This window comes from Tupaia chinensis, unplaced genomic scaffold (genome assembly GCF_000334495.1).
Source record: "Tupaia chinensis unplaced genomic scaffold, TupChi_1.0 Scaffold143843_1, whole genome shotgun sequence".
In the NCBI taxonomy this organism is placed as follows: Eukaryota; Metazoa; Chordata; class Mammalia; order Scandentia; family Tupaiidae; genus Tupaia; species Tupaia belangeri.
In genome coordinates this window covers 363,515-388,076 of record NW_006203694.1, presented here as the reverse complement: position 1 = coordinate 388,076, position 24,562 = coordinate 363,515, and the positions used below count along the sequence as shown (strand labels likewise).

Genomic DNA, 24,562 nt, shown 5'->3' with positions numbered 1-24,562 from the left:
TTTCTGTTGATTGAACACTATGTGCCAGGACTAGGCAAGTTCCTTATTACACCAGCATTTAATTTATTCATTTATGGAAAAATACTAATTTTCATAATTTCTTTTCTTAATTTTCAGTAGGGCACATGTGCTTTTCTGAGAGAGAGAGAGAGAGAGAGAGAGAGAGAGAGAGATAAAATACCCTTGAGAAGGGATGACCACACTGTAACCCCTTCTCCTCTAGGGATTTTGGGCATGCACACACAAACACACCCCTGGTATAGTTCTCTCAGTTTACTGGGTTTGAAACTCCAACCACACAGTAGGCTAGGTGGGACCAAAGTACCTTAACCAACATGCCACTGGCTGGCCCTGCTCTTCTCTTTCTCTCTCTCTCTCTTTCTTTCTTTCTTTCTTTTTTATTTTATTATTATTTTTTTAATTTCCTGAGAGTATGTGCACTCACGAGAAATAGAGAGACAGACAGAGGGAGAGAGAGAAAACACACCCAGTGGGACATGATCATGCCACAATCCCTGCTCCTCCATTTTTCCATTCTGTTAGGATTTGGGCCCAAACTCATGCCTTGTGTTTCTCAAGTCACTGGGGCCAAAATTTGAACCATAGTCAGCCACATGGGATCTAATTCACTTTAAACACTGACCTGAGAAAATATTTCCTAAAGGCTTCCTGATCCAGTGTGAGAGAAGGGCAATGGAAGATTGGAATGGAAGAGCAGACTCTGAAGTTTAATCTTTTGGGTTCCAGTCCTGCCTTTTGCTCTTCACCAGTTTAGCATCACCTTGAGAGTAACTAATTCCTCTAAGCCTCACTTTCCTCTATAGTCATAACAATGGCTCTTCATTCATGCATATTGAGAAGATTAAATAAGATAGTGCATTATAGGTGCTTTGCACACTCTCCGGTGTCTAACACATGATTGCTGCTGTAATTGTTGTTGTTATTATTATTATTATTACTATTAGTGTTATTTAATGGGGTTAAAGAACTTGGAGGGACAGAATTAAAACCCAATCCTGCCACTCCCTAGATGAGTGGAAGACATTTAGAATTCACCTTTTTCCCAAATATCAGTTTTCCCATCTATACACAAGAAGGTGCAGAAAATGTTATTTATTATGATTTTTTTCTAAGAATACTGTATTCACTGAGAGGAAATGCTTTGGTAAACTCTGAGGTGTCAGGTAAATTCCTAAGGGCATAGTCCACCAGCAAAAGATGATTCTTAAGCTGTCACATATGGGGCAAGTAAATGTGTTTATTTGGCTCTTCAGAGAGAAAGAAGAGGGAAGAAAGGGAGTGGGAATGAGAAAGTGGAGCCAATGCGAGGGCCAACAACTAAATCATTTCTGCTGTCTCCAAGTTTTTGGTGAAATATATTAAACTCGTAAAATACTTGACATGAATAATCTTACAGAGGGTGGTGAAGGGAAAAATTCTGTTTCTGGAAAGACACACAGAAAAGCAGTTAGCAATTTCCCCTTAGCCCTTCTGATGATATTTTGGGTCAAAAAAATCACCTTAGCAGTTGAGGGTCTGTGTGGCATGTGTAAATAAGCTTGCCTGGGTGTATGGGCATGTATACTTTCTTTCATAGACAGATGTACAAAATGCCTATCCGTGCTTGGATATAAGGTAATACATATGTGGACAAACACACATAGTCATTGTACACATACCTGTGCATTGGATACATACATGTGCATATAGGAGTGTGCGCATGTGTAAGAATGTGTGTGCGTTGCATATGTGTCTTTTTATAGATGAGGGATTGTGCTCTTTGTTCATATGTGGGTTGTGTGTGTATTTATTATTTCCCACCCTGCATTTTGGACAATGTCTTCTTGCCTAAGAGGAGGGCTGAGAATAAACTCACAGGAGCTTAGAAAGAAAGAACGAGACGTGTCCCAGAAACATAAAGTTCAGTCACCCATCCCCTATCTGGCAACAACATCTCCTATTGACTCACAAGATAAAATGATTGACTCTCATCTCATCCCCCTGCCCCTGCATGTCCGAATTCTATTTTTTTCACCTCTGAGAGAAGGTACTGCAGAGTAAACCAAAGCCTTCTAGAGACAGGAAGACTGAGGAAAGGCCTATGTGGGGTGAAAAGGCAATTTGAAGGAATGCCCAAATGGGAAAGCAACTCTAAAGAGAACATTCTCTTAATAAACAAGAAATTAAGTCTTAATAATGCAGCAAGAAACCCATTAACCCCTCTTGATCTAAGGCTTGCTTCTGCCAGTTCTCAGTCCAGAGGGAATGGGGTTTATTTCACCTTCTCTTTCACAGGCCCCTAGGAGAGCCTGGATTGACACTTGGAATATTTATTTTCTCTACCTCATGGTTCTAACTCCTAGCATGTTCACTTACTTAAGCGTTTACATCTTCACCCATCTGTCGGTTCAGCTATGCATTCAATCATCTATACACTATCTATCCAGTTATTCACCAAATGATAATTGAACACTCACTTTCATCAGACCCTAGGAAAAGCTTTGTAATAGGAGAAAAATGAATCTGATAGAGTTCTTGTCCCCCCACCCCACCACCCAAAGTTTAATGGGATGTAAAGTTGTATTTAAGATAAATTTATACAGATTGCTGTGGTGTCTGAAGGACAGAAGATTCTGTCATTCTGCTTGACGATGAAGGTTCAGAGAAAAGGGCATACATGAATTTCTTACTCTGAGCCCAACTCAAGTCTAGGCATATGGACTGGAGTGTTAAATTACAATAATGATGAATCTTCCTACTGAGAGATTTCAGTCTAGTTCTTGAAGCAGATATGCCCATCAATTAATATTGAGGAGTTGGACCACTCTTGTCTTTATTGATTTTCCCATGATCTTCCCCTACTCGTTTGTTAAGCATGTAATACATGCCCATACTGTGGTAGGCATTGGCAATGGCGATGGAATGATGAAAGATTCTTGAGTGATTCCGTGACCTCACTGTGCTTCCACCATGTGGAGAAAGCCTGTTAAATAAGAAATCACCAAGAGATGTGATAGTGACACACTAGTGAGATAAAGGGGACTCATAGTTATTAACTTAGTCCAGGTAAAAAGTAGAGGATTGAGGGAAGGCTTCCCAGAGGAGGTGATACCTAAGGAATGAAGAGAAGATAGCCAAGAGAAAAACAGAAAAGCAGTGTCCCCAAAATGAGAGAAAGTGGAGCATATTTGTTGTACTGAGTAAAGCAGACCCAGAGAATGGCGAGGGGCATGGCTGGAGAGGCCAGTCTTCAGGGTCTTGAAACCCTTCTCATTTACTGGGATGCAGGCACCCTTTCTCTCCTCTAAATCCCATCCTGCACATCCTTGTACCTTAACTATTCATCTGATATAATTAAGCTGACCTCTTTACATCTTGGTCTCCCTAGGACAGTACTGGCCAATAGAAATATGATGTGGACCAAAAGGGTGAGCCATATAGGCCCCCTTTTTTCCCTAACATTTCTTTTTGAAAGTGTATGTGTGTGTGTGTGAGAGAGAGAGAGAGAGACAGAGAGGCAACAGTTCTTCATACTGTGATCCATCCCCAGCCTCAGCTGCCCCAGAGGGTGTACGTATGTGCACCTGGCATGGGCAACCAGACCCTGCAATGTCAACCCAGGGTCTTCCTACATAGATCCTACATTAGGGTGTTATATTGCCCCCACATAACCACTTCTGGCCCCCACATATGCCTTCTAAATTTTGTTTCAGCCACATTTTAAAAAGGAAAAAGGATGAAATTAATTTAATATGTATTTTATTTAATATAATATGTCCCAAAATACTATCATTTCAACATGTGATCAGCAGAACAAACTATTGAGATATTTTACATGTTTTATTCTAACCCTTGGAAATCTGGTGTGTAGTTAGTTAAACTTACAGTCCATCTCAGTGTCTTATTCATTTATCTTCCCAGGGCCTGTCAAAGTGGTTGGCACACAAGAAATGTTCAGGGCATGCATGCTGAGCTAAACTGAATGGGCGAGCCAGAGAGTGATGGAGGGGAGGCAACTGCTTCTCCCTTGGGGCAAAAGTGTGGTTAAGGAAAGCTTGCCAGGGACAAGACACCTGAGCAGGTTCTGATGAGTGGGTAGGCGAATATCAGGAGTACACAGAGGAGGCGTAGTGAGAGGAAGGCCCATTAGAATGCATTACAGAAAAGCTGAATAGGATATCAAAAGTCAGACAGTTAGAGGAAGTATAAGATGGAATTCTTTTTGAAAGGAAGTTGTTTTTTCTTCTTTATCTCAAAAAGCCATCAGCTTCTAAAGACATTTCAGTCATCCTAGGAGCCAGAGGGTGGCAAAGTGGTAACATAGCTGGATTCACATAGGAAAGGTCCTGGTGTGTGTCCCAAGACCTCCCTGGACATGCCAGATACATGCACATGCCCAACTGAAATTGGAAATGGGGGTGAATCATGATGGGTAGATCTTTTTGGTACCTTCTGTTCTCTCTCTCTCTTTTTTATTTCTCTCAGAAGAAACAAACAAATGAACTTTAAAATTAAATACATAAAAACACTTCAGTTGTCTTAGATAACAGGATTAGGTTCTAATAGTGTTCATTCTCTAAATATTGTATTGTAGTAAATTGAGTAGATTTAAGACTGAATATCCTATAATTGATAAAATTCAACAATCAAATACTAGTAGCTGACATTCCATAGTGCTTAGTATGTGCCAGAAAGGGTTCAAACACCTTTTTAAAAATTAACTAATTTAATCCTATAACAATCCTATAAGATCAGTGCAGTTACTGTCTCCATTTCGTACATGAAGAAACTGAGGCATGAGAGGTTAACAGCTAAAGTGCAGGCAGTCTAGCTCTAGTCTGGGCTTTAACTACTTTCAACCATTCTTGAGTGTTACAATGAACCAGACACTATCCTAAATACTTCACTTTTATTAACTAATTTAGTCTTCTTAATTTGGTACTCTTTCTCTCCTAATTTTGTTAACAAATAAACTGAAAAACAGGGAAGTTAAGAAACATGTCTGTGTTCACAAAGTTAGTACAGAATAGAGGCAGGAATACAAAGACTGGGTCTATATTGTGGGCTTCTTGGAGCTTCCTTTCTGAATTTCTGATCAAACCTCATTATGCAAAGTAGCCACTACTTCATAGTGTTAGTAATCTACACATGGAATTCTAAGGAATATTTAATGGAAGAAAATTCATATATTACATTAATTTATCTATGTAACTATATATATTTATCAACTATCCAGTCATCCAAATTATCTACTTATCTATCAGTCTAAGTACCTAGCTAGCTTATCCATATCACCTATCTCCTCTTTTTTGCCTTTCTGGTCATCTCTCCCTCTCACTCAAGATCTGACCTCTTCTCCATTGCATTCTCAGAAACACAGTGCCTGCCATGTAAGAGGTCCTAGAGAAAGATTTATTGAATGAATTTTTTAAAAGAAAAGATGAAATAACCATTTGTTGACTGTCTACTCTATGACAATACTGCACTGATGTGAGAATAATGACATGGCTGTTGTAGGTAGTATCTGCCTTCATGGAGCCACGTTTTTCCCTCTATATCATGACATAGTTTTCCCTGTCTATTTATACCCACCTCAGAATTACCTATGTTTTATCTCTTCATCTGTTTGATTATCTATTTATTGGTTGATCTGACTAGAAAGGAGTGGTGGGAGGAGAAGGATGAAGAAAGGGAAGGAGTAATGAGGGAAGAGGAGAGGGGAGAGCAGAGAAGAGGAAAGGGTGAAACTGAATGATGGTGAAGAGGCAAAGAAGGAGGAGAAAAAATGATCTTGGAATGGCTATGCGGAATGTTATAGAAGAGATTAAGCTTTTGCAGAAGAGGGGAAATGGGTTGAGTTGTGAGTTGACACTTGTGAAAAGTAGAAAGTGGATTCGTCGGGGCTGGACTCGGTTGCTGAGGGTTTTTTTAATCATCCTTGTCCTAATGAAGCTTGGTGTTTAGAGTCCTTGTGGACTATTTCTTTTCATTATTCCCTTGATTACTAGAGGCAGAAGGAAATGGGGGCAAAATTAGTTGGAGATTCTAGTGTGTTTTTAGCACCCAGACCTCAGTGCCTATCTTCCCACATCAATACTCAACAGGCTTTCTTATTTTCTTTTCCTTCCCATGCAGGGGAGGAGGCTTTGACCATGTACATGGACAAAAGTCGCCTCGACAGGAAGTCAGGGAATGCCACTCAAAGTGTTGAAGCTCTGCACCAGCTTGCATCGTCCTACTTTGTCGACCGTGATGGCACCATGAGGAGGCTCCATGAGATCCAGATATCAACTGGGGCAATCAAGGTGTGGCTTCAGGGTTTGGGTGGCTGGTTCTTGAGACATCAGCACTGCAGAATAGGCATTCTGAGAGTGGATGGACAGATATATCTACTAACTTCATATCCATGCAGCTCACAGAGCCCCCTGCTAACTGTATTGACTGATGTCATCAAATGCCCTGTAATATAATGAGCATTGTCTTTTAGACAGATATACTGACTGGCTGAGTACCTATGCTCTGGTCGTGGCATAATTACCTCAGTTCCTCTGAATGGGTAATTATTATACCAATTTTCTAGGGAGAAAAACTAAGACTAGGCAAGAGGTAAAAGATTTTTTGAGGCTGCAGATTTTTTCAAATATTTGTGGTTTTTTCTACTCCTTCTTCCTGACCCCAGATTTTTCAGATGGAAAAACTGAGGATCAAACTTTAAAGCTCTCGGGAACCAGCAGTTAGCATGATGGCTGTGTTGCTGGATTCCCACATAGTTGACCACGGTTCAAGTCCAGGACCCGGTGGCTTAGAACTCACGCTGGGCGCGTGTGCGTGTGTGCGTGTGTGCCCAAGATCCCGAGAGGAGATTGGAGGAGAAGGGACTGCGGCGTGACCATCCCCCCAGGGGGTGATTTCTCTCTTTCTGTCTCTATGTCTCTGTCTGTCTGGCGAGCGTGCACGCCCTATAGCGAAAACCTCTCAAAAAAGAAAAAAAAAAACTTTAAAGCTCTCTGCTCGGAGTCACACAGAGAATATCTTAGCAGGGACTGGAACTCCAAACACATTGTCTGTAAATGTTCATATCATAAATATTTTAGGCTTTTCAAACCATGTGGTCTGTGTTGTTTCTACTCATTCCTACTGTTGCAGCACAAAAGCAGTCAGACATGGTGTGTAAACACATGGGCTCAGCTGTGTGCCAATAAAACTTTACTTAAAAAATTAGGCACTTTGTTATTTGCTGATCTATGCTGGTCTACACCAGCATTGTCTAGCAGAACCTTCCAAAATGATGAAAAGATCCCCCCTGCCATTGAGATAGTAATCACTAGTGACCTAGAGTTATTGATCACTTGAAGTGTGGCTACAGAAAATAAATTTGGAAGTTTATTTCATTTCAGTGAATTCAAAGTTAAATAGTCACGGGGCTGGCAGGTAGTGTGATGGTTAAGGGTCATGGACTCCCACATGGCCAATCGCGATTTGAGTCCTAGACCTGGCAGCTTGCTTTCTCTCCCTCTCTCTCTCTCTCCCCCTCTGTCTCTCTCTCTGGTCAAACTAAAATAAATGAATGAATAAATAAAAATTCTTTTAAAAAAAGCAAAGTTAAATAGTCACATTGAAGAAAGCATTTCTGTATTTTCTTTTTTTAGAGAGATTTTTACTATAGAGTGCATATGCTCACTGGAGAGACAGAGAGACAGAAACTGAGAAATTGTCCCCTGGGAGGATTCCATGCCACAATCCCTTCTCCTCCATTCTCCTCTCAGGATTTTGGGCATGCAGGCACATGTGCACAGCATGAGTTTTAAGTCGTCAGATTCAGGCCTTGAACCATGATTGACTACGTGAGAGTACAACAACATAACCATTATGCCATCAGCTGGTCCCAAGAAGCTCTATACTTTCAATGTAATCTCTTAGGGCAAAGGGACATTAAAATGATTACTTTTTAAAAACAATAAATTAATAGATTACCTCTGTAAAGGAAATGTGGGAGGACATTCTTGCTAGACAAGATGAGTTCTTATGAAAGTTTCCATGCAGATGTTGCCATCTCAAGTTTTCTTAAACCAGATTATGCCCACATTTGACTCTTCAGTCTTCCTTCTAATTTCTTCTGAATATAATGCAAACCTAGCTTTACATTAATATGTTCCAAGATATCTCTAGGGAGAAGGGGCAGGAGTAAGGTCAAGAGAGGCTCAGACAAATGGTCAGAAACTGACCAAAGGAAGAGAAAAGCCTGGGAGAGAGAGAGTTACTGATGAGGGAGGTGGTAAGGAGAGACATAAATCAGATCAACAAACGAAGGGCCAACTTATTGGAAAAGAATCACCTATATTGGGGGAATTATGTTGTTAGGGAGCTCTGGACAGAGAGAATGATCTTTATGAAGCTATCAGAGTCAGGTACTGCAAAAGCCTGGTATTCATTATCACCAAACGGTTCTCTCCCCTCTGGAAGGGATGCGGAATTGAGATATTGAAGCTCTGTCAGAAGATAATCTTCTTTTGTACATCCCGGAAGTGCAGTCTGCCTCCTTAGAAAGAATTTCTCAGAGAAATTGTACAGAGGCCACTCGAGGAGCTATTCTTACAGTAGGCTCTGTTCTTCCATATTCAGTTTAGCCCTTGAATTTTTCTTGCCATTTCCTGATGCTACCTCAAGATCCAGGTGACAAGAGCTTGTCTTATTACCATATTTGTTTAAGGCCAGCTGCTGACTCAAACAGGGCAGTTTTTCCCATGTCTCCTCTTGCCCCACCATGTAATTCAGTACTTTTAACTTTAAATAAATATTAACTATGTTATTATAAAAAGGAATGGATTATTTATAAAGCAAAACAAACCTAATTATTCTCCATTTATTAACTGTGTCTTAAGTACGGAGAACTTTAAAAATAGAATCTCTTTGCTGACTGAGGGGAGTAAGAGCATTACTAACATCTTGTCAGTGGGTCAGTTGAGGTTTAGAAATGGAAAGTTACTGAGCCAAGAAGAATACAGGAGATACATGTGACTGTTTCCCAAGTTGTGATTTCCTATAATAAGTGCTGGAACTTCATTGCTGAGTATAACCCTTAAAAACAACACTAATAATGGGAAACTAAAGCTGAAGGGATGATGAGGACTCTTCTCTTATTAAACCACTCTTATTTCAAGGATATCCTTTTGCTTAGCTGTTCACCTGTCATCCAACACCTGCAACAGTGTGTCAAAAGTGTGGAGTGATAGGATTGGGGGGCTTTCTGCTGAACTGGCACTGTGAGTGTGCTTGTTACTCAAACTTCTTCTGGAAAATGGGAACGCTTTTACTGTTCTTTTCTAATAATAATGCATGTATACTCATTACCATTTCTGGAGGTATTTTGTCATAAGATGCCCTCCATGGAACATATACCACATGATAGGCATGTACATCCATCATGTCTAATCTTATGACCTCCTTGAAAGGGATTTCCTAGGTTTAGATTACAGAAGCTTAGAGAAGTTAAGTGACTTCCTTAGGTCACATAGCAAATAAATGGCCCAGCCAGAATTTAACATCGACTTTCTTAATTCCAAAGATCGTGCTTTTGAAAGATATTATAGTGGTTCAACTGTTTTAGTCATATAATGCCTAGGGTGAAATCCAAGGCTGGAAACCAGACATCTAGTTTGTATGCTTATCCACCTGCTATCCTGGCTGTTCAGTGACAGCCAGGCACAGTCCCAGGCACAGGCAAAGTGTTCAGAGTACTGCCCAAAAGACTTTCTTGGTTGACTTTGCTCCACTTGGCAGGGAGGAGAGGGGGAGTGGGAGGTGATTTCTCAAGACTGTCCTAAACAAGGACATCTACGCCACACTCATCTCATTTGATGTCCTCTCCAGGTCACAGAGACACGCACTGGGCCTTTGGGCTGTAACAGCTATGACAATCTGGACTCTGTGAGTTCTGTCCTTCTGCAAAGCACGGAGAGCAAACTGCACCTTCAAGGTAGGAAGTCTTGGAAAAGGTGGGACTGGAAGTGGGGGAGGGAGAAACAGCAGAGGTATGATGTGGGAAGAAAAAGATTAGAAAGGATGCTATGTAAGGAGAATAAAGAAGAGAAAAACCTATGAAACCACAAATATGGAAATTAGACTATTATTATATGATGTATATTTTAGAATATTAATATACACAGGACATTAAATTCATGGTTATGAATTAGTTTTTTGACAGAAAGTATGGCAATGTGAGCTTTATCAGAGTATTTTGATGAAAATGTCTAAACAATATTATTTATAGATGCCCCAGACCTAACATATATTAAAATTTCATATCATATCATCTGAATTTTGTGCATTACAGTTTTTGAATTTCAAGTATTTTGGCAGTTATTATTTGAATTCTAAGAAATATAGGACATCTTATAGACTTTTTTATTGTAATTACTATTTACCTTTATTTTCTAATCATGTTTTAAAGGATTTTCAATTTTTTTTTTTTTTTTGCTCTAGGGCATGTGTGCTCATTGGAGAGAGACAGAGAGAAATGAAAGAGAGGAAGTGAGAAATCACCCTCAGGAAGGATGGCCATGATGTAATCCCTTCTCTTCTATTTTCCTCTGGGGATTTTGAGCAGCCACACACGTACCTGAAATGTTTTTCTTTTTTCTTTTATAGAGATTTTTACTTAGGGTATGTGCACTCTCCAGAGAGAGAGAGAGAGAGAGAGAGACAGACAGAGAGAGACAGACAGACAGACAGAGACAGAGACAGACAGTGAGACAGAAAGTGGGAAGTCATCCCCAGGGGAGATGGCCACGCCATAATCCCTTCTTCTCCATTCTCCTGGAATCTTGGGGACGCATGCACACATACCCAGCATGATTTTCAAGTCACCAGGTCTGGGACTTGAACTGTGGTCAGCCATGTGGGAGTCCAACAATGTAACCACTACATCATCTGCTGGTTCCACCTAGCATGTTTTTTAAGCTGCTGGATCCGGAATTGGAAACATAGAGTCAATCTTAACCACCATGCCACCTGCTGACCTTCTAATCATTTTTTAAAAGTATACTTATTTTTTTTTTTACACACAAGGAAGAGATAAAGATTGAGATAGATAAACAGAGAGATAGCATCCCAACACTCTTGTAGCATGCTCTACCTGCCTCCCCCAACCCCGCTTCAGCTAGTTCAGATGATGGGCACACCCACACACACAGGAAATCCAGGGAGGTCTCCAGATGTAAACCTGGAACTTTCCCATGCACATCAGCCTCACAGAGCAGCACATTTTACCACTGTGCCAGCATCTGTCCCCTTTTAATCATTCATAATCTTAAATACACACATACACATGTACACGCATATATTTTTGCAGAGTTTTTATATGGTAAAACTTAATCTGGCTCTGAAGTAGAAAGAAAGATACTTTCAGACATGGCTAATGAGAATGCAACCGTAATAAGGATTAATTTGTTGATGTTTATAAATTTTTATATTTATTAGAGGTTTGTTATAAATCAAGTTTATGTTAGTTCTTCTACATATATTTATGACCTTACAGAAAATGTACTCATTAAATTAGTAATTTCATCATTGTTATGTCATATGAAAAGGAGAGGAGATTGCAGAGAAAAAATGGAAGGGTTTAAGTGTAGACAGTGCTGTTTTTAAAAAGCAGAATTTATAATGTAAAATATATGTAAAAACTTCAATTTTCTACATGAGAAGACTAAGTGAATTATGTTGCATCTATACAACATTCATATTAGGCTGGTACTAAAATGTTGTTAATAAAGAATTTCCAAGAATATCTGAAAATCATTTGCTATGATGTTAATTAACAAATGGAAGGTTTCTGATTGAACATATGGCATAATCTTAACAATGTAAAAAGATAAGTAAAAATAATATTACAAGAAAATAAGCTGAGATATTAAAAGAGCTTTACCTCTGGACAGTTTGGTTATAGATGATTTATTTTAAGCTTCCAGTTCCTTTTCTAATTTTTATACAATGAGTATGGATTAACTTTATAGTCAGAAAAAGACATGACATGCTTTAACTTTGAGAAGACTGAAAATGTGACCTTCTGGAAAGGTACATGATAAAGGTGATTCTGAATGTCAGTGGGAAGAAGGAAGTTGGTTTGAGATTGGCAAGTAATGCTAAGCAGATCCTAATATGGCTTTTATGTTCTGATTCCTTGGCAACTCTGATTCATACTCCTGTGATAGAAGATGATTGGAAAACTGTTCAGGGAGGGCTTGGGAGAGTCACTTGGGAAAAACAAATAAAAGCCCCTCAGGAAAATTCAGGCCAATAAAGTGGTTAAAAGAAAACGTAACAACACAGCAAAACCTCATATATACATGAATAGCTGTATAGTCTTTAGTAAAGAAAAGCCTACATTGGAGACTTGGTTAATGTCTAAGAAAGTAAATAAGGGGACCAGATGGTGGTGCTAAGACAAGTGGACCCACTTGGGAAGGGGACTTTGTTCACATCCCAGTACCATCCTAATTATACTAGACACATTCAAATGTGCATGCAATCCAGGCTGGCTAAGACTAGGTGTGGATCCTGGCATGAAGACTCTATTGAAAGTAGCATGCTCTACCCTCCTCTCCCACACCATCCCGCTTCAGCTAGTTCAGGTTTATATGGTAAAATTCAATCTGGCTCTGAAGTAGAAAGAAAGATACTTTCAGAAATGGCTAATGAGAATGCAACCATAATAAGGATTAATTTGTTGATATTTATAAATTTTTATATTTGTTAGAGGTTTGTTATAAATTTCTCTGTCTCGGGAACCAGCAGTTAGCATAATGGCTATGTCGCTGGACTCTCACGTAGTCGATCATGGTTCGCGTCCCAGACCCGGTGGCTTAAAACTCACGCCGGGCGCGTGTGCGTGCATGCCCAAGATCCCGAGAGGAGAATGGAGGAGAAGGGATTGCGGCGTAAGATATATCTGTCTTGGATATATTGAGATTTTCAATGTATTAGTTGATGTGATATTTACAGCCTCATGAAGTGAGAATCTACACAGTTTGTTTCCAGTCTGTGTGTGTTCACATTTCTATGCATGTTGAGGGTAGAAAGATCTATTAGTTATAATTGAGATATACTTAGAAGGAGTTAGTAGGTTGTTACTACCAAGGAAGTTATTGAAAATTTAGGGACATTTAGAAGTTGGTTTACCCTGGGACTGGTAGGTGGCATGGTGACTAAGACAATAGACTTCCATGTGATTGACTGCAGTTTGAGTCCCGGATCTGGCAGCTTCCCTCTCTCTGTGTCTTTGTATTTCTCTCTGATGAGCTCATGTGCTCTAAAGCAAAATTTAAAAAATAATAATAGATAAAATTAAATAATTCTTAAAAAAAATAAAAAGGGGTTGATTTACCCTGAAACCAGTGAAGCTTAAGATCTAGGGATCCTTCACCCCTTAGTCCCAACTTTTCTTATCCTAAATGCATACTTAGTTTCATCTCTTTGTAAAATTAATGCCAGAGGGTATGTATGCATGCATGAGAGAGATAAAGAAGGAATAATAGCACTCCCAGTAGGGCCTGATCATGCCACAATCTTTTTTTTTTTTTTTCCCCAATTCTTCATTCTGTCAGGATCCTGGACAAGTGTGGTCATTCAGCAGGTGTTTCAAGCCAGTGGGGCTAGGACTCAGCTAGAGGCTAGGATCTAGCTTCTCTCTGTAGTGTCTAACCAGTGTACTCAGAAGCCAGCCCCACATTTAATTTTGAATGTATTTCTTCAAAAAGCAACTACCGCATAAGCTTCTGTCTTCTAAAACCTAGATCTGCCATTGGTTGTATTATGAGAAGTATGCTGGGACCAGCAGATGGCATAATGGTTATGCATCTGAATTCCCACATAGTCAACCACAGTTTGATTCCTAGACTCGGTGGCTTAAAACTCATGCCAGGCATGTGTGTGTGCGTGTACAAGATCCTGAGAGGAGATTGGAGGAAAAAGGATTGCAGCGTGACCGTCCCCCGGAGGGTGATTTCTCACTTTCTGTCTCTCTGTTTCTGTTTCTCCGGCAAGTAACGTGCTGTATAGCAAAAATCTACCTTAAATAAAATAAAATAAAATATAATAAAATAAAATAACAAGAAGTATGCTATTTACCAAAAAAAAACAACTGCCTTATTCTATCCTGGATTGGTCAGAGTACACCTGGAAGACTGAGTTCATATCGTAACATCACACTTTAACAGAGACCTTGAGAGATTGCACTATGTCTGAAGGAGAGCATTCTCTGATAAGTAGTGAGAGAAGGTATACTTGAACAAAAAGCGTTTATCTACAGATATTTCAAAAGCTGTTTTACAGAAAAAATAGTCAGTTTCACTGATATGGATGAAAAGGGCCACACCTGATCTAATGAGAGAAATTAGAAGGATCTTAGCTTTTTTTTCTCTTTTTTTCCTTTGTCTTTAGAGAACACATGTACTTGCTGGGAAAGGAGGAAGGAAGCAGGAGAGAAAAAAATTAAAAAGAGAGAGAGAATTAGAAAGTGTGTCTCCCATGGGTGATGGTCATGCCTCAATCCATTCTCTTCCATTTTTTTTCTTGGAATTGTGGACATGCATACACATACACCCACCATGTTGTTCAAATCACTGTGTCTGGGACTTGAGCCATGTGGGATCTATCACCTTAAGTATCATGCCATAGGCTGGCCTGGTCCTCAGCTTTTAACTCAGTAGGAAATAAATCTTAATGCATATTCATGACCAAATCTGGACTGGCTAGATAAAGGATACAGTGAATCATTATGAAAGTGATGAACAATCAAATCTTTATTGAGACTAACAATATACTAAACTAAACTAGACCGACGAGCATATGAGCACCTATCAGTTCAATCCAAATATATATTTTAAGAACCCATCTTAATAAGGACCAAAAGAATAAAGAGGCAAACAAGACAGATATTGTCTGCTTTGACAAAATATATACTTTATTAGAGAATATGATCATCCAACAAACGATAACAAGTGTAATGAGTTTTAATGGAGAAAAATTATGATTGTTACATGATACCATATACTGGGTCGTTAGAAAAGTCATGATGCATTTTTGCCTAGAAAAACATAGAAAAATACATCATGACTTTTTGGACAACTCAATAGTATGAAAACTTAACCTACTGGAGAGTTTACTGAAAAAAAGGTACATAAGAAACGAGCTGAAGGATAACTAGAAAGGCAGCGGTATGAATATAGAAGCAGACAGTCTTTATGAAGGGGCATTCAAGGAAATAAAAAAAAAAGTCTAATGAGATTAAAGCAGAGACATCAATGGTGAAAAAGACAAGATAATCTTCTAAATACTAGGAGACCTCTATAGCACATTAATGAGTTGAGCATTAATTTGAAAGCAGTGGACACCATGGAAGGATTTTTAAAAGACAGTAGCATGAAAAAGCTGATATTTTGGAAGATTACTCAAGCTCTTGTGCAGGCAATTAATTAGAGAAGGATAGATTAGAGGTTGCTGACAGTTAGGGGGCTATTGCAGCACTCAAAATGAAATGCCGCAGATTTAGAGCATGGAGGTAGCAGTTGAGTGGAGAGAAACAGGCCAAGTTTAGAGTAACTTAAGAGGTATTATGGCTAAAATTCATTAAAAAGACCATAAGGAATTTAGATAATGGAGTGAATGGGGTGTAGAGATCAGATAGAGAGGGCAGTTCGGCAGATACTGATGATTCAAGAATAGTATTTTCCTGGTAAAAGATTTAAAGAAGGAAAAGAAACACCTTCTAGAAAATATAAGACATGAGATTATCTCATGACTTTTGGGTTGACTTCTGTTTATTCATTAGGTTACATCAAGCTCTAAGTGTAAAGAAAAGACTGATAAATTACACTATATCAAAATTAAATTTTTAAGGCCAGAAGGTGGCGTGTAGGTTAAAGTAGCTGGAGCCTACAGAGGTGACTGTGTGGTTTAAATCCTGAACCTGGAGGCTTGAAAATTACTCCTGACAGGAAAATAGAGGAGACAAAATTGTGGCATGCATCTCTAGGAAGTGAATTCTCATTTTCTGTTGCTCTTTTTCTTTGTCTCTGTCTCTCCCTGGCCAGCACATGCACCTTAAGGCAAAAACAAAAACAAAATTAAATTTTTAATTAAAATTTGCTATGAATGGAATGAACATGCAAATCATGGAATATAAGATTTTGTAATATATGTATCTGACAAAGGGCTCTTGTACATAATATATGAAGAACTCATAAAATTAATAAAAAAAGACAGACTATCCAGTAATAAAAGAAAATGGGTAAAAGATATGACTAGGAACTTCACGAACAAGAACATAAAAATGGCTAATAAATATTTGTGAAGGTGTTCAACTTTTCTAGTCTTCAGAAAGGTGTAAATTAAAATTACAATTTAATATATTAGCAAAACCATCAACATGACTCAAATAAAAAAGACTGTACCAAGAAATGACAATGCTAAACAGTGGAGACTTAATACATGTTGTTTATGGGAATATATGTTTGTACAACCACTTTAAAAAATTACTGGCAGTATGTACTAAGAATTTCATGTGATTTTGCCTATGACCAAGCCATTCCAACTCCTCAGGATAAGCCCAACAGAAATGTGTCCTAAATTCACCAGAAGACAAGAATATTTATAGACCCAATCTAGAAATAATGCAAATGTTCACCAGTAAGGAAATGGAGAAATTGTCGTACATTTATGTGGTGAGCTACCATCCAGAAATGAGAAAGACTGAACTAGTGTTTCATGGAAGAATCTCATGAGTGAATTTTATGGAAGAGTCACATTGAGTGAATCACATTGAGTGATGGAAGACAGGTACAAAAGAATACTGTATGATTCCATTCTTATACACGTCAAAATTAGTGATAAGAATTACATTGTTTTAGAAGACTAGAGATGGTGCTAACCTTTAGGGAGAAGAATAGGGGAGTAGTTGATTGAAGGGAAACAAGAGTTTTCTGGTGATCCTGTTAATATTCTGTTTCTTTTCTCTCTTATTTTTTTAAAGGTTTTCTACATAAGGCACATGTATATGCCAGAGATAGAGAGACAGTGAGAGGGAAAGTAAGAAATCACCCTCTAGGAAGATGGCCGTACTGGAATCTCTTCTCCTCTTGGGATTTTGAGCAGGAATTTACACATGCCTGGCATGAATCTCAAGCTGCCAGGCCAGGGACTTGAACCACGGTTAGCCAAGTAGGAGTCCAGTGCCTTAACCATCATGCCACCTGCTGGCTTCAGCATTCTTTTTCTTTTTCTTTTTTTTTTGCTATAGGGTGCGTGCACTCACCAGACATGACAGAGAGACACAGAGAGACAGAAAGCGAGAAATCACCCCCCAGAGAGAGATGGCCATGCCGCAATCCCTTCTTCTCCATTCTCCTCTCAGGATCTTGGGCACACACGCACACACGCCTGGCATGAGTTTTAAGCCACCAGGTCCGGGACGCGAACTGCGGTCGACTATGTGGGAGTCCAGCGACATAGCCATTACACCATCTGCTGGTCCCAGCGTTTTGTTTCTTAATCTGGGTAGCAACACATGGATGTATTTACCTTGTGAAAATTCACAGAACTATATAAGCATTATGTATGCATTTCTTTATATAAACTATGCATATATCAAAAACTTCCTTAGTAAGATGCTCCATCTTGACATCTTCTGCAAAGAGAAAACATGAATAAAGCAGAGAGGCATGAAGGATGAGAGGTGGTCCAGCCCAGTTCAGGACAGGCTGTGTGAACTGAGGGCAGAGGATCCAGAAATAACTGGAGATGCTATTTATTCAGTACTTCACTTGTGTCAAGGTTGGCACTGATAAACTTATTTGATTTATGTTTCTTTAATATTTATTTTAACTTATTTTTTATTTTTTTATTTTGTACTTATTACACTTTTTATCCTCACATGATTCCTGTGGAAAGGATATAAATAATATCCCCATTTTATAGTTGAGGGAATTAAGGTTTATAGCAGTTAATTAATAAGTGCTTGAGGAATAAGCAGATGGCGAAATGGTTACGTTGCTGTACTCCCAAGTAGTTGACCGTGGTTCCAGTCCCAGGCACAGTGGCTTAAAAAACTCACACTGGGCATTTGTGCGTGTATGAGCAAAATCCCAAGAAGAGAATGGAGAAGGTATTACAGCATGGCCATCCCTTTGGGGCATGATTTCTGGCTTTCTGTCTCTCTGACTCTCCAGCGAGCACACATGTCCTGTAGTAAAAATCTCTAAAGTAATAACAAGTAAAAAAAATAAATAAATAAGTGATTGAGTTGGAATTTTAACTCAGTCTGACATCAAAGCTCCTCCTTCTTGAATTGCTTTTGTTCTATATTCCTCTCTTAATTTCTTTAAATGAGGTTGAGAGGGGAGTTTGTGCCAGGATTTATTTTGATAGATTAAGGATGATATGAATGACACTCTAATGACCTTCACCTTGTGATATTTTATAAAATGCTCATTAAAACAGGGCAAAGTTAGGGCAAAATAAAAAAAAGAGAGAGAGAGAAGAGAGTTGGAGAAGGAGATTAGAAATGAGAAAGAAAGGATTATGAAAATGATCAAAGGCTGTTAGTAGTCATAGCAGCAGCAGCTGAACTGGTAGTAATAACACTAATGGCATAATGATAACTTTTTATTTTTATTCTTCTCTCTTAGAGAAGCCCATTGAGTGTTTTACTGACATTGTCATGTAATTGAATCTACTATCCATCTGGTGAGCATACAGAGAGTAGAGTCTTGCCTCAGTGACTCACTGATGTGGAAAAGGAGGCAGAGAGAATATTTTGCTGAAAACTATGGATGCTTCAGAAATTTATTTTCGGGAACCAGCAGTTAGCGTAATGGCTATGTTGCTGGACTCCCTCGTAGTCGACCGCGGTTCGCGTCCCGGACCCGGTGGCTTAAAACTCACGCTGGGCGCTTGTGCGTGCATGCCCAAGATTCCGAGAGGAGAATGGAGGAGAAGGAATTGCGGCGTGACCATCCCCCCTGGGGAGTGATTTCTCACTTTCTGTCTCTATGTCTCTCTCTGTCTGTCTGGCGAGTGCACGCGCCCTATAGCGAAAAAAAAAAATCTCTCCAAAAAAAGAAAAAAAAGAAATTTATTTTCTCATACATTCACTCATTTATTTAGCAATATTTATTGAGCATTGACTATATATGAGCTACTGTTTAAGAACAGGACATACAGCAGTGAATAAAAGCTAACTCAGTGATTTTGGAGCTTATATTTAATGTGTGAACTTTGGAGGCAGAAACAAGCAAATAAACTACATATGTGTGTGTGTACATATCGTGTACCTATGTAGATACTTATATATGTATCTATATATGCACATATATATATATATATATATATGAAAGACTTTAGATTATATTTTACTCTGAATGAAATGAAAAGTCACTGCAAATTTGGGCAGAAGAATAATTTCCCGGACCCGGTGGCTTAAAACTCACGCTGGGCGCTTGTGTGTGCATGCCCAAGATTCCGAGAGGAGAATGGAGGAGAAGGAATTGCGGCGTGACCATCCCCCCTGGGGAGTGATTTCTCACTTTCTGTCTCTATGTCTCTCTCTGTCTGTCTGGCGAGTGCACGCGCCCTATAGCGAAAAAAAAAAATCTCTCCAAAAAAAGAAAAAAAAGAAATTTATTTTCTCATACATTCACTCATTTATTTAGCAATATTTATTGAGCATTGACTATATATGAGCTACTGTTTAAGAACAGGACATACAGCAGTGAATAAAAGCTAACTCAGTGATTTTGGAGCTTATATTTAATGTGTGAACTTTGGAGGCAGAAACAAGCAAATAAACTACATATGTGTGTGTGTACATATCGTGTACCTATGTAGATACTTATATATGTATCTATATATGCACATATATATATATATATATATGAAAGACTTTAGATTATATTTTACTCTGAATGAAATGAAAAGTCACTGCAAATTTGGGCAGAAGAATAATTTGACCTGACTTACTTTTTTTTTTTAATTTACACTTAATAATTGAATGTATTCGTGGAGCACAATGCAATTTTTCAGTATGAGAATAGAATATATAATGTGGACCACTGTGGCCATAGGTAAACAAGACAAAAGAGTAAGAACACTTACAGTTAGGCGGACCTTTTGCTTGTCAAGGTGAGAGAAAACAGTGGTTTAGATCATGATGGAGCAATGAAAGTGGTGAGAAATGATTGAATTTAAGAGTATGTTTTAAGATAGTGCTAACACTAATTGGTAATGACCTAGAAAACGCATGTGAGAGAAAGAGAAGTCAGAGATGACCCCAGGGTTTTGCCTGAGCAACTGCAAACATGGTATCGCCACTTACTGATGTGGCAAGACTATGAGAGGGGATGATTCTCATGGTACATGTGGTTGAAACCAGCTGGGTTTGAGTCTAAGTTTAAGAAAGGTAGATGCTGGATGGGCAATTGGAGGGTCAGAAGAAAAAACTAGAAACATAAATTAGCATAGAAATACTGTTTAAGGCTATGAGATTACATAAGATTACCTTGGGAGAGAGTGTATAGGAAAGAAGGATGGAGAATTTAATATTGAAAGATTCGGAGGTGGAACAATGATGAAGAACAAGAAAAGGAAGCTGACAGTGGCCAAGGAGGGAGAATGAGGGCCAAGACAATATTGTTTCAGGGGAGCCAAGTAAAGGATGTTTTTGCAAACAGAGACAGTGGTCAGTTGTGTCAAACGAGGCTGATAAGAGAATTAAGATGGGGACCAAAACTGAGTATTAGATTTAGCAACAAGAAGATCACTTGTTACCTAAACAAGAGATGTTTCAGTATAATTATGGGGATGGAACCATGAGTAGAAAGAATTCAAGAGTAAATTCTACAGCGGAGTACTATGTGCAATAGTGTACGGTAAATGTGGAGCCAAGTGCCTTTTGCTCCTTTGTTTAGCAATGACGCAATAGAACTTTCATATGATGATGAGAATTATTCTATAGAAAGGGGAAAATTGATGCTATAAACAAAAAAGGATTGATTTTAGGATCAAAGTTGAGTGGGCAAGAATGAAAAGGGTCTTATATAGAACTGAAATCATTTACTTTAGTAGGAATCTCTGTAGTAAAGAGAGGGGAGTAGAAATACATGGTACCAGAGGGTACAATTTGTAGATATAGAGTAGGGACATTTTGTTAACTTCCTGACTACTTGTTATAGATCTTAAGTTGCATGATTTTTCCCCCAGATTTTAATATATCTGAAATTAGCATGCTTTGTTATAACTGGTGGTGTATCACAGTTTAAGTGGCAAGGTATTATTAGTGTACATAAAACAATGGTATTTTTTTACAATGATTGGCATTTTAGATTCAATGGTGTTTTCCTCAGTGAGAAAGGGGGGATGTCACTAGTCCATCTCCAGATTCTAAAAAAAGAAAGTTGCGTGGAATAAGAACAACGATGATTAAAAGGTGGTCCACTAGACCAGTGAGGGAAGATGGTATTAAAAACTGCCAATGTGAAGCATAGCGTACCTTGTGCCTGAACTTCCAGACAGGGCCACCCTAAGACTGTTGTGTTCTGAGAGCCTTTTTAAAATCTTCACATTCAAATGGTCTATTTTATTTATTGGTCTCAAATAATTTCTCTTCCTTCTCTTCCTTTACTTTTCACCCCTTCTTCCTCCTCATTGACCCCCACCCTTGTTCCCCCCCTGTGTAGCTGCTTGAAACCCCAGCTCCTTCCAGGATAGGGTCTATCTCCCATTACTCATGCACTCAGACTCTCTTCATGCCTAAAAGACATCCTCTGTCTTTGAGTTTGTTCATCTTTCAATGCCCATCACAAATGACTCCTCACCAGAACCATTCTCTCTTTACTCCTTACCTTGGTTCAGCCCTTCATCTTATCATTTCTCCCTTCCCAATGATCAAACTTTTTTGATTCTGATTTGACTGCTAGTGGTCCATTCTCATCGCAATGTCAGTGTGGTCATATTGAAACCAAATTAAATGCTATTACTTTCTTGTTTACAATCTTCCATAGCCTGTGTGGAAGACTTTGGTATAAAGTGTAGACTTCTTAACTTAGCCACGGACTCTTCCTAATCTAGCTGTTGCCTATTTTATAAGCTTTGTCTTATTCTACCTTCCTACATATACCTATATCTATACTCTAGGCCTATAGTGTTTCTTATATTTCATTAGATGAATTTTTTAAAATTTTAATTGCTGAAGGGTATGTCTGATTGCCAGAGATAGAGAGAGAAAGAGAGAGAGAAAAGGTGAGGAAGCAAGCTGCCAGGATCAGGATTCAAACCACATTTGACCAGGTATGAGTCCAGTGCCCTAAGCATCATGCCACCTGCTGGCCCCACACATATATTTTAAATATTATTATTTTTATTTTTTATTTGTCTTCATCTTTGCACATCCTTTCTCTTAATTACTGAACTTTCAACTCTTCTGGGAAGGCTTTTCTAACCCTCTCTCCTAAGGAGGTTAGATGCCTCGTCCACTTTCTTTCCAAGGATTTGACACACAATAGCATAGTTACCCTATTATTAATTTGTATACTCACTTGGAAAATAAATTTCTGATTGGTAATAACCATCTATCTCTAGCATAATGCAGAGAGCCTGGTCTATAGACACTGCTCAGATGATATTTGCCAAGTGAATGAATGAATGAAAGAATGAGCCATCTAGCCCAGAGTGAGTTCTGTTTCCTCTGAAGTCTTACACTTCTTATTCCACATCACACTGGATTCAGTTCAACCTAATGACCATTTCCTAAGGGCATGCTGTATGCCAACCAGTGTGCTGCCTTGAATGAATACCATTCTTCAAAAGTGTATGTGCCTTTTCTACTGCATTGGATGTTACATCTTTCAGGCAGGTGTCGTGCCATTGAATCCTTTAAATGCCACCTCTTCTGAGAAGCCATCTGGCTTCTTTTCTTCTCTGACCTTCTACATCATGGCCTTTGTCAGTTGCTTCCTTATACAAAGAGATACAATGTAGAATAGTGGTTTCAAGAAAAGGCCCTGGAGTCAAAGAGACCTAAGTTAAAATACCATTTCTGCCATTTGCTAGCTGAATGACCTCAGACCCATTACTGCAGCCTCTGAGCTCTATTCTTCAACCTACTTCTTATGGTTGTTGTCTTATTATTTTGTAAGTATTATGGTTGTTGTAAGACTGTACATTATCCCTGGTTCAGGTTAAGCATTCAAAAAAATGTTAACTATCATTTTTACCATCTCTGTATAAATGTAGTTTGCAAAATATTTGCTGTATTTATCTTTGTATCCTCTGTGGCATGAGCGCTTGGCTGACATCAAGTGCTCATTAAATATGTGGTGAATGAGTAAGCGCAGTATTTCTTCCATAGTAGGAACTCAGTACATCAACCCATAAAACCTCAGCATATATTCATAGTACACCAAATATTGAGCACAACCAATGTGCTAGTCACAGTGGAGGATTATAGTCTAGAGGGTTAAAGCAAATGTGCATATGTGGAAAACATGCTTAGCCAATTAAAATACAAATCTCAGTTTGATCAATGTTTCTTTGTGGATCAATCAAGTGATTAACATTTTTCTTAATGCATCTGTGTTCAATGTATTCATTTTTTAATTAATCTTTCTAAATTATCATCAATTAAGACTTATTCTTGACTGAAACCTTTCAATGGCTCTGCCAGGTCTCTGGACTTTAAGACTTAACTTTCTAGGTTGGTATTCAAGACCCTCTGTGATGGGGTACCAGATTCCTTTACTGACTAAAGTCAATTGTAGGAACGTAGGGAGGAATTTCCTATAAGTGATTTCTATAAACACTTAACTACCAAATCAGTGTCAGAGGTGACGATTATGACCAATATGCTCAATCACACAGATTTCTTTTCTCTAACTGACCTTATTCTTTCTCTGCCATCTGCTTTTGTTCAGCCTTATCGTTTACCAAGGATACCTTACATCCCCATCCCCATCTCAACTTACCGGCATTCTACTTAGTCACAAGAACCACTTTAAATGGTATCCTGCAAGCTCCTATGCTCTACGCGAGCTAATACAATGTTCCCTCCCCTGGCTCATTTACGGTGCTTTATTTTGGGGTTCTATCTTTTCTATTAGAATAGTCTTACGGACTTTTTGGTTTTGTCAGAGGGCACACATGCACTTGTCGGAGAGAGAGAAAGAGAGAACTCCCCCAATGTGACACAGCCACACATCACATATCCTTTATCCTCCATTTGTCCATCTCATCAGGATTTGGGGAATGCATGCATGTATGCCCACCTGGCATATTTCTCAAGGCTCCAGAGCTGAGAATCAAACCACCATTGTTTCTATGGGACTTGACTTCCAATGTAGAGCATTTACCCACTATACTAAAGAGCTGGCCCTAGACATTTTTAAAGGAAGAAATTTTGTTTTGATGTGTAATATTCAAAGCAGCACCACCCACCTAGGAACTCTATATGTGTTTTCTGAATGGAGTTTTTACATATGAAATGTGCTAGAGTGACAATGGAAAAAGGATGATTAGAAAA

At 38.8% G+C, this 24,562-nt stretch overlaps 1 protein-coding gene across 2 annotated transcripts in view; it reads left to right on the top strand.

Moving 5' to 3' along the window:
• BRINP1 (BMP/retinoic acid inducible neural specific 1) overlaps nt 1-24,562 on the top strand; it is a 157,882-nt gene that overhangs the window by 75,478 nt on the left and 57,842 nt on the right. For both annotated transcript variants that reach the window (XM_027767028.1, XM_014582842.1), the window contains exons 3-4: nt 6,136-6,305; nt 9,871-9,976. In XM_027767028.1, coding sequence (XP_027622829.1) covers nt 6,136-6,305; nt 9,871-9,976 — 276 coding nt within the window. The remainder of the gene's footprint in view (nt 1-6,135; nt 6,306-9,870; nt 9,977-24,562) is intronic.